We start from the raw sequence: 11,517 nt of genomic DNA on the forward strand, positions 1-11,517 counted from the left end.
TAGGCTAGTTTCATTCCCTAGCTATTGTGAACAGCTCACAATAAATGTGTATGCAAGCATCTCTATAGTCTGATACTGAGTGCTATAACTAAGTCATAATTTCCTTTTTCTTTTATCAGAAACCTCCATAGTGATTTCCAAGTTAGGCAGAACAGTTTACAGTCCCACCGACAGTGGCTATAGGTTCCTCTTTTCTGACATCCTTAGCAGCATTTGTTGTCTTATGTTTTCCTGATGACAGCCATTTTGACTAGCATCAGAAGGAATCTCAAAGTAGCTTTTAATTTGCATTTCTTCAATGGCTATGGGTGTTTAAAAAAAAACTTCTAAAAATATTGATTGCACAATTGTGTTTCTTGTTTTGAAAACATTCTGGTTTGTTAGCCCTCTAACTGATTGGCAGGTTGAGCTTTTGAAATTTACCATTGTTTCTACAATCTGGATATTACCTTCCTTTCCGAGCTAAAGCTGGGGAAGCTCCTGCTCACTTGCTCACACATAGCTCATTTTGGAGAAGACTTTTTAATTTCATGTGATCTCATTTATCAACTCTTGGAATTATTTCCTGAGCTACTGGAATCCTTTGCAGGGAATTTTGCTAAATCCTTCATGTTGAAGTATTTTTCCTATGATTCCCTTTAACAGTTTCAACATTCCAAGTTTTAAATTAAAGCCTTTGATCCATTTTTAATTCATCTTTGTATAGGGTAGGAGATATGGATTTACTTTCACTTCTCTGTAGATGGGTATCCACTGTGGGACAGCACCACCTATTGCATAAATCACCTTATTTCTAGGGTGTAATTTGAAACCTTTCTCAGGGGCTGTGGGGACATGGCTATGCATGCTTCTTTCTGGATCCATTATTACTTTCTGTTGACAGATATATCTGTTTTGAGTCAGTATTGTGTTGTCTTCAGCTCATGGGGCTTCATAGTATAATTTAAGGTCAGATGTTATTTTTCCAGCAGAGTTTTTGTTTTGTTTTGGTTTGGTTTGTATTTATTTGTTTTATTGTGACATGTATTTTTCTTTTTCCTGCCTTGAATTGTTTTACTATCTTTTCTGGTTTTATATGACTTTTTTAAAATATGTTTTCTGCTCTGTGAAGAATGTTACTGAAATTTTGATGAGTATTTCACTGGCTATCCAAATGCTTTTGGTAATACAGTCATTTCTGAATTATTGATTTTGCCCAGTCCATAAACATTGAAAGTTTTCCTTTGTCTAATGTCTTCTGCTTATTTTTTCCCAGTGTCTTAAAGATTTCATTGCAGGAATCCTCTACCTCCTTCTTTGGGTTTGTTCCTACATATTTTAACTTCTTTGAAGCTATTGTCAGTGGGAATTGCTTTCTTGGCAAGTTTGTTGTTGCTATATAGAAAAGCTATTAATTTTTAAACATGGAGTTTGTAAACTGCAACTTTACTTAAAAGTTCATCAGAGCTGCAAGTTTTCTAGTAGGACATGAGAATACTGGTAGAATGTTTGTCTTCCATGAGCCATGATCTGAGATCAAGACTCACCACTGCATAAATCAGGCATGCTGGCCCATCCATTATTTGCTATAGTCCACTCTCCCTTCAAGCCTCATCCAGCTTTGCTTCCTATCCTATCCGTATCTCAGGCCTTCCCCTTTTACCTCTCAGGGATGCTCCTATGAGCAATTCATGGCAGCTTCAGCCAATGCTTGTCAAGACATTGTGGCAGCATGCCAGCTGGGCCTACTTGCTGTAATTTCTTCCTAATCATCTTTAAGTCCTTTCTCAAAAAAACCAAACAAAAAGCAAATACAACAAAACCTATAAAACCTAGACATAAAATACAAATCACGCCCCTCAAAAAAAAAAAAAAATACTATCAAACTAAAACTAATTGACCCCAGTGTCATTCCATTGGAAAGCACTGGTTTTCTCTATTCCAGCAAGAATGAACAATTCCGTTGTTAACCTTTACCCTCATTCATTCATTAATTTTTTAAAAATATTACAAAATAAAATATAGGAAAATTATAAAGAAAAAGACTATCACATTGAAGTTGGACAAGACAGATCAACAGAAAGAATAGAGCCCAAGAGAGGACATAGAGCCACAGACCCAGTCATTACCACACGCAGGAATCCTATATAAACACTAAGCTGGAAGCCATAATACAAGCACAGAGGACCTGGTACAGACCATTGCAAGCCTTGTGCATGTCACGTCGGTCCCTGTGAGTTCATACAAGCCTTGCTAATGTTGATATGGAGGACCTTGTTTCCTTGGTGTCCTCCATCCTTTCTTGCTGCTATGTCATCCACAAGTTACCTTAGCTCAGAAGGGAAGGATTTGATAGAAAAATTCCAGAAAGGGCTGAGTGTTCCAAGGTCTCTCACTCTCTGTGCAATGTCTGGTTGAGGGTCTCTATATTTGTTCTCATCTGCTGCGTGAGGAAGCTTCTCCAGTGAACAAGGCACTGATCTATGAGTGTGGCAGAATATCATTAGCCCTTACTTTGCTATATTTTTTTAACCTAGTATTGTTTGAATCTGCCTTAGGTCCCTGAGTTATCGAGTTTCAGATTCTTGATCACCCAAGCAGTGTCCAGTGTGGATTCTATCTTGGGAAGTTGGCCTATAGTCAGTTCAGATTTTGGTTGGTTACTCCCACAAACTTTGTGACACCCTTGCCCTAGTATATATTGCAGGCAGTACACCATTGTAGGTAAAGGCCTTGTGGTTGTCTTGGTGTTTACATGTTTCTTTTGGTAGCATGAAGAGCAACTGTAACAAAGATCCTGAAACTAGGGTGAAAGTTCTATGTAAACAGCAGCTTGACATCACCATGTTAGAGGAGTAATGTAGGTGTTTTCTTTAGAAATAGGACCTTCCTGAAGTCAAAATATCACTATTTGCAGATGATATAACAGTATATATAAGTGACCCTAAAATTTATACCAGGAAACTCCTAAACCTGATAAACAGCTTCAGTGAAGTAGTTGGATATAAAAATATGAAGTAGCTGGATATTAACTCAAACAAATCAGTGGTCTTTCTTTACACAAAGGATAAACAGGCTGAGAAAGAAATTAGGGAATCAACACCCTTCACAATAATCACAAATAATATAAAATACCTGTGTGTGAGTCTAATTAAATAAGTGAAAGATCTGTATGATAAGAACTTCAAATCTCTGAAGAAAGAAATCAAAGAAGATCTCAGAAGATGGAAAGCCCTCCCATGCTCATAGATTGGCAGGATTAACATAGTCAAAATGGCTATCTTGCCAAAAGCAATCTACAGATTCAATGCAAGCCCATCAAAATTCCAACTCAATTCTTCACCGAGTTAGAAAGGGCAATTTTCAAATTCATCTGGAATAACAAAAACCTAGGATAGCAAAAACTATTCTCAACAATAAAAGAACCTCTGGTGGAATCACCATGCCTGACCTCAAGATGCACTACAGAGCAATTGTGATTAAAAACTATGTGGTATTGATACAGCCACAGACAATTAGATCAATAGAATAGAATTGAAGACCCAGAAATGAACCCACACATCTATGATCACTTGATCTTTGACAAAGGAGCTAAAACCATCCAGTGGAAAAAAGAGAGCATTTTCAACAAATGGTGCTGGCACAACTGGCTCTTATCATGTAGAAGAATGTCAATTGATCCATTCTTATCTCCTTGTACAAAGCTCAAGTTTAAGTGGATCAAGGAACTCCACATAAAACCAGAGACACTGAAACTTATAGAGGAGAAAGTGGAGGAAAGCCTCAAAGATATAGGCACAGGGGGAAAATTCCTGAACAGAACAGCAATGGCTTATGCTGTAAGATCGAGAATCAACAAATAAGACCTCACAAAATTGCAAAGCTTCTGTAAGGCAAAAGACACTGTCAATAAGACAAAAAGGCCACCAACAGATTGGGAAAGAATCTTTACCAATCCTAACTCAGATAGGGGACTAATATCCAATATATATAAAGAACTCAAAAAGATAGACTCCAAAAAAATCAAATAACCCTATTAAAAATGGGGTACAGAGCTAAACAAAGAATTCTCAACTGAGGAATATGAAATGGCTGAGAAGCACCTGAAAAAATGTTCAACATCCTTAGTCATCAGGGAAACGCAAATCAAAACAACCCTGAGATTCCACCTCACACCAATCAGAGTGGCTAAGATCAAAAATTCAGGTGACAGCAGATGCTGACAAGGATGTAGAGAAAGGGGAACACACCTCTATTGTTGGTGGGATTGCAAACTGATAGAACCACTCTGGAAATCAGTCTGGCAGTTCCTCAGAAAATTGGGCATTGTACTACCAGAAGATCCAGCAATACCTCTTCTGGGCATATACCCAGAAGATGTTCCAACTTGTAATAAGGACACATGCTCCACTATATTCATAGCAGCATTATTTATAATAGCCAGAAGCTGGAAAGAACCCAGATGTCCCTCAACAGAGGAATGGATACAGAACACGTGGGACATTTACACAATTGAGTACTCCTCAGCAATTAAAAACAATAAATTTATGAAATTCTTAGGCAAATGGATGGATCTGGAGAATAGCATCCTGAGTGAGATAACCCAATCACAAAAGAACGCACATAATATTCACTCACTGATAACTGGATATTAGCCCAGAAACTTAGAATACCCAAGATACAATTTGTAAAACACATGAAACTCCAGAAGAAGGAATACCAAAATGTGGATAATCTGTTCCTTCTTAGAATGGGGAACAAAATACCCATGGAAGGAGTTACAGAGACAAAATTTAGAGCTGCGAGGGAAGAAAGGACCATCCAGAGACTGCCCCACCCAGGGATCCATCCCATATACAACCATTAATCCTAGACACTATTGCATATGCCAGCAAGATTTTGCTGACAGGACCCAGATATAGCTATTTCTTGTGAAGCTATGCCAATGCCTGGCAAATACAGAAGTAGATGCTCACAGTCATCTATTGGATGGAACATGGGGCCCCTAAAGAAGGAGCTAGAGAAAGTACCCAAGGAGCTAAAGGGGTCAGCAACCCTATAAGAGGATCAACAATATGAACTAACCAGTACCTCACAGAACTGTGTCTCTAGTAGCAGAGGATGGCCTACTCGGCCATCAATGGGAGGAGAGGCCCTTGGTCTTGCAAAGATTATATGCCCCAGTACAGGGAAATGCCAGGGCCAGGAACTGGGAGTGGGTGGGTTGGGGAGCAGGGTGGGGGAGGGTATAGGGGACTTTCGGGATAGCATTTGAAATGTAAATGAAGAAAATATCTAATAAAAAATGAAAAATAGGACCTTCCTGATTGTTTGGGGAGACCAACTCTTGGCAACAGCTTGGGCTGTTTGGAGACTTTCATGGGGCTTCTTTGGCCAACAACTCAATTAGATATAATCCAAACTCTGAACACTTCATTTACTGAGAAGAGATAGCCAGTTGTGTCTGTTTCCCCCATTATTTGGTGATCTTATTTAAATCATCCCCATATATGCATATATTTCAGGAGGTTTCCACACAACCATTCCAATGGTTCATAATTTTATCTGTCTGTCCCCATATTCCCACCCAGTATCCTCTCTGTGCACCTGATCCTCCTATCCAATCTTCCATACATCCATAAATATCTATTCTATTTCACTTTTCAAATGATAGCTATCTGTTCTCTCTAGTTCCTTATGCTCCATCTACCATCTGTGATTCTATGGATTGTAGCTTGGTTATCATTCATTGACTTAACAGGCAATATTCACATATACATGATACACACCATATTTGTTTTTCTGGGTTTTGAATACCTCATTCAATATGATTTTTTTCTCTGGTTCCATCCATTTGCCTGCAAATATTATGATGTCATTTTTAATGGCTACGTAATATACTCCATTTTGTAAATGTATCACATTTTCTTTATCAATTCTTCTATTGAGGAACATCTAAAAATTTTTTCTAATTTGTGGATGTTATGAATAGAGCAACAATGAATATGGTTAAATATCTTTGTAGTAGAGTGAAGCATCATTTGGGTATATGCCCAAGCGTTATATAGCTGGATCTTGAGGCAGGTTGATTCCCATCTTCCTGAGGAACCACCACACTGATATCCATAGTGGTTATATGAGCTTATACTTCTACCAGCAATGTATAAATAAGTGTTCCCCTTACTCCACCTCCTCCCCAGTATGAGCTGTCACTTGTGGAAAACTTTTTTTTTTCCAAAAACAATTCTTATAGATAGAAAGAATCCAGAAAGGTCATTATGGTAGTTTGCTGAGGCTGCTGTAATAAAATACTATGGACCTTGAGAAAGTTTGTTGAACCAGCAGAAGTCAATTTTCTCATTGCCCTAGAGGCTGAAGGTATGAGGTGAAAGAATTGATGGGGTTGGTTTCTCCCAGGGCATCTCTACAGAGTCATGATACATATCATGCCCATGTGTCCTCACAGGGGTCTCTTCTGTGCATGTGACTCAAGATATCTGTTACTTTGCTTACAAGTACAGCAGTCATACTGGTCTAGGGCCCCACCCTTAGGAACCTAATTTACAAAGTGCCTCCTTAAAATCCTTTGTCTAAATGTAGTCACACTGCATGCTAATACCTGAACGTATGAGTGCAGCTCATATGGGAGTGCACATGCATGTGATGTGTAATATGTCAGGCTCCTTCTAGATACAGAGGGAAATAATAGAAAGTTTCCCTTTTCATGGAATTTTCATGACATGAAAGACATGGAAAGTAATAAATACCAACACTATAAATACTATAAAAAATAAAGTATGGTAGAGTGCACAAAGAATGACTAGTTGGGGAAAGGAATTTGCTAAGTTAGTTTGAGAGATCTTTGTCAGAAGAGGTGAGACCAAAAGGAAAATGAGTAACCTTTACCATGTTACTAACCTATGCTAAGGAAGATATGCTTAAATTTGCACTGAGAAGCCATGAGGATGCTTCTATCAGAACATGGAACCAACCTCTCATGCTACTGTGTGAATCTTAGGTCTCAGTGGAATTATCCTGGATCTCCCCTGGGCAGGAGAAGATGACTTAAGCACTAAGTTTTTAGGTTCCTTTGGGCCATGCTTCCCATATGCATCTCATATGGACTTTCTCACCCACTAATTCTCAAAATACAGTGAGAAACAGACTTGAATAACCTTCAAACCTTCTGATTTTCCTTGTCTTTTAATATGTAGTGAAATGACTTTTCATATTCATCTGTTTTAATATTTTTATTTCTTAGAGAACGTCATACTATGTTTTGTTCTTATTTCAAAGCCCTGTTCCTCCTCTTATCTCCTCCACCCTTATATCTCTACCTCCTCCCAACTTTGTGGGGTGTGTATGTGTGTGTGTCCAAAGAACTCTAATTTGTGCTGTCCATATACTTCTTATAGGAGAGTGTGGATCTTAGTTGATCTACCAGGAGCTACTCCCTTATGAAAACTGACTTGCTCTCTCTTTCTCTCAGAAGCAATCAGCTGTTGATATCTCTTCAGTCGGTGGATGAGACTCATAAGCCCCCACTTGTCCCATGCTAAAATGTTAATTGGCTTGATCTCCTGCAAGTCTTATGCAGAAAAACACAGAATTCTTATGTGCAGTAACCCTGTCATGTCCAGAAGACACTGTCTCCCTCCCATCCTCCCTGATGTCTGACTTTTACAGTCTTTCTTTGCTTTCTCCCACTATGGTTCCTGAGCTTACAGAGCAGCTCCCAACTTTATAAAGGGAATCTAGACAGTAGGAGCAGTGCAGGCAGGGGTACGGGGCGTGGGGTGGGGGGAGTCAATATTCTCAGCACTTCAGCTGAATTCAGTTCACACTGCTCTCACCATCTTCTTTAAATGTGTTTTTGATGTGCTGGACAGAAGTAAGAATTGACTAAGTAAGGATGATGAGTTTTGTGTGTCTATATATACTAAAAGTAGTTGAGCATTTTCCAATAATCTTTCCTATAGTGTGTTGGTTTATGTGTGTTTGTTTTACTATAAATGCTTTATAAGCCCTGATTAAAATAGTATATTTTTTTCTCTGTGGATTATCTGGAGTATATAATAACAAAAGTACTTAAAGGAAACCATTGTCTTCCTGCTTACTCTTTTCTGCACTATCTGATCTGACACAACAGTGGGCAATGGATTTTGACACCATTAAATAGAAATGACAATTGTATCAGTTAAGAACATAGCATTATGCACTTTATATATAAAGCAAAGGAAACTCTTTTAAACTTTGCAACTGTGATTTAAGCTATTGTATGCTGTCAGCGTAATGTATCTACCAGTAAAATAATTACAGGTTTACAGACTTCCCCAAGGTTACCTTCAAATAAGAGCTGTAAAACTTCAAGAAATTGTTTTCAGTTAATGCTGGGCAAACTATTTCGAGTGGTTTTTTGTTTTGCCTTTCTTAAGACTTAAGTTCTGTCTTAATTTAAACATATATGTTGAACTGAGAATATTCAAACCACTACAACATGCCCTGTGCTCATTGTCAATGGCTCCTGATTATATGTGATTATATTTCACACATATTATCATATACTCACAAACAAATTGTTATCAGTATACCATATATTTTTATCTTGTGAGTTGGTTAAATAGGTGAGAAGGGAACACTTAGAAAGTCAGAAAATTCTAATGAATTGTGTAACTGAGCCCAGATGTGGACCAAGGTGTCCTTGATTCTGAACCTATAGATTGTTCCCATTACCTACTGCTATCTACCCTACTAGAAATGTCAGAATCTGAAATCACTGTTGAACATTATGTGAGTGTTCTTGACAGATATAATGGGAAAAGCTTAACCCTAGTATCTGTTTCAGTCATGCTCTGCAAATTCTGGGACACTGGCCATTCCATGTTGCATTAACAACATAGTCCTCTGTAATTTTGAGAGACTGGCAATCCTTTGACTAGTCTCCTGATTATGATTGGTGCTGATTTTCATAAACTAGAAGTTGTGCAAAGGGAGAAACAAAATGATACACTCTGTTTAAGGAAATGCCACAGATAGCAATTTGTTATAATATATATAAAATAGAAGCCTGGGTAATTACTATCCACCTATACATTTTCCACAGTTTTAAGTGATTTTTTTTCTGTTCGAACCTGTTACAGAATGAATACCTAAATGAAGATGTAGATGCTAGAGTTATTGAATACGAAGACAACCGGCCCCTCTTGGACATGTTTCTACAGAAGCCCATGGGCTTATTGTCTCTGCTTGATGAGGAAAGCAGATTTCCCAAGGCCACTGACCAGACTCTCATAGGTGAGGGTTAGGCCTGAAATGACTGTATGGCCTTTGGAGGAACCAGAAAAGTTGCAATAATTTTTTATTGTCTTAAATTATTTGGGAGAAAACAACTGTCACAAAGCCTGAGGTAACTGGTTTTCAAGACGTGATTTTGGGCCAGATACCTTGACCAGTGTTTATAATAGGGTAAAATTCTTAGTGATAAATTAAACAACATTGGAGATTGGATGTCTGCTTCCTTTATGGTAGAAATCCCAATGCTGTATCTTGGATTATAAATCATTACAAACCATAAAAATTATTCCACCCCAAGTTAGAAGTTGGTGAGAAGAATAGGGAGCTAGCTCTGGACTGTTAAGAGAAATAATAAGCAGAAAGATAAAAATCAGTGCCATGAACAAAAGTTTTACTTTTGTGTGTGTGAGAGAGAAAGTGTGCGCATATGTGTGTGTTTATAGGTGTGTGTAGGTGTAGGGGTGTGTGTGTGTGTGTGTGTGTGTGTGTGTACGCAAATATGGGAGTGAAACCAGAGGTCAACTTCAGATGAATTTCTCTACCACTCTCTGCCTCATTTGGGGGACCAGGATCTTTCACTGAACCTGACCCCACTGTTGTAGATATACTGGCTGACTAGCAAGGCTTCTGGTTCTGCCTGCCTCCACCTTTGTTTCCTGTTGCAGGAAATATTAAATTGAACTGGCACATTCCCGTGCTTGTGCATCTTCCCCAGAGGCATGACTGTCCATGCACTGGTGGGCAATGGCCAACCTGTTTTTATCTTGTGGAGACTCTGACTCAGAATTCCACAATCTCCCCACCCAGCTTGCTACAGCTCGCTAGGTTCCCACTGGTGGGTTGTTGCTATGCCAGCCCCATGCTTCAGAGCCCCCATGGCCTTTGTGGTGCACATCAGACAAACCCATGCTTTGCCACCTTACCACCTCTCTGGAACCCAGTCAAGTCTCTGTGAGAAGAAAAACACCACACAAACTTAGCTCAGAAACAATGGTAACTCAATCTCTGGGAGCCACACAACTGAAACCTATTCTTGTAAGCATTATTAAATCTAAATCCTCCAGTGTCAAATCCTGATGAATCTGCCATTGAAACCGGGAGACACTGGTAATTACATCTTGTCCTCACGCTATTCCCGTCCAAAAGGACCCTCTCTCTCTCCTGTTTCCTCTCTTCTGCAGTCCAACATGGAAATTCTGCCTACTTGCCCAGTGATTGGCTCCTTTGTTCATTACGGAATTGGTTCACAAGGAGTCACCTGAGTAAGTGACTCATTCCTCCTTTGTAGCCCCTCCCAGAAGAGCAGAATTAGCATCAAAATACAAGCAACCCCAGGGCTATCCACAACACTTCCCCCTTTCTGTTCTAATAAAAACAAAACCTTTCTCTCAAATATAGAGCACAACTATTACCACTTTATAATAAAATGCAAAGACAAAATCTTTCTTCCAAATCAGCATACCCTTGATCCAGTAACCAGAAAAACCTTTATTTTGACCTGTCTCCCAGAGGAATACTATAACCACAAAACTTAACATCACACCCATTTCAAAAATTAAAACAATTCAAAACAAATGAAGTAAACTAAAATACTATATGTGCCAATTCTTAGGCCTTTTCTTTTTTGTCATGCAGGATAATAACACAGAATTCCTGTAGAGCCTGTGTTAGAATTTGAGTGTCCTGTGAGGCATATTAGAGTAATATATCTTTTTACCATCTTTAAAACAATTGATTCCCACTTCTATCTGTACCTGCTTATAAGCAGGCAGCTAGTCACAGCAGGATTTAAAACCAGAATTCCCGTGTAGCCCACGTTAGACAGACTTTGAGTATCCTACAAGACATATTAGAGCAATATATCTTTATACCATCTATCTGCTCTGATCTCTGCCTGAAGCCACAGACATTATTAACCAATACCTGTTCACTGTCCTCTCTACTTGAAGCCAGTGACTAATTTTCCCTATGCTAGTTCCGAACTGCAGGTGAATTTCCCCCATATGATTTGGACAAAATCTGTTTACAAATCTATCCTAAAGCAAGTAATCCCAATTTTATAAATTCACAGTTCACCCAATCTCTGTCCCAAGAAGTAGGCAACTTCCATTCTACAGCTCTCTGACTCAGAACAACCTGCACTCCCACAACAGGGGACCTCGGAGTCTGCAACAGTTTCTTCTCAAGGTTCCCCTGCCTGAGTCCAAGTGACTCCCAGCACTACCCAGCTACTCACTTAAAAAT

General features: G+C 38.9%; 1 protein-coding gene across 1 annotated transcript in view; it reads left to right on the top strand.

Annotated features, from left to right (window-relative positions):
• Window positions 1-11,517, top strand: part of Myo3a (myosin IIIA) — a 390,750-nt gene that overhangs the window by 186,595 nt on the left and 192,638 nt on the right. Inside the window, exon 20 of the mRNA NM_148413.3 lies at window positions 9,120-9,273. Coding sequence (NP_680779.3) covers window positions 9,120-9,273 — 154 coding nt within the window. The remainder of the gene's footprint in view (window positions 1-9,119; window positions 9,274-11,517) is intronic.

The sequence above is a fragment of the Mus musculus genome, chromosome 2, assembly GCF_000001635.26.
Source record: "Mus musculus strain C57BL/6J chromosome 2, GRCm38.p6 C57BL/6J".
Lineage (NCBI taxonomy): Eukaryota > Metazoa > Chordata > Mammalia > Rodentia > Muridae > Mus > Mus musculus.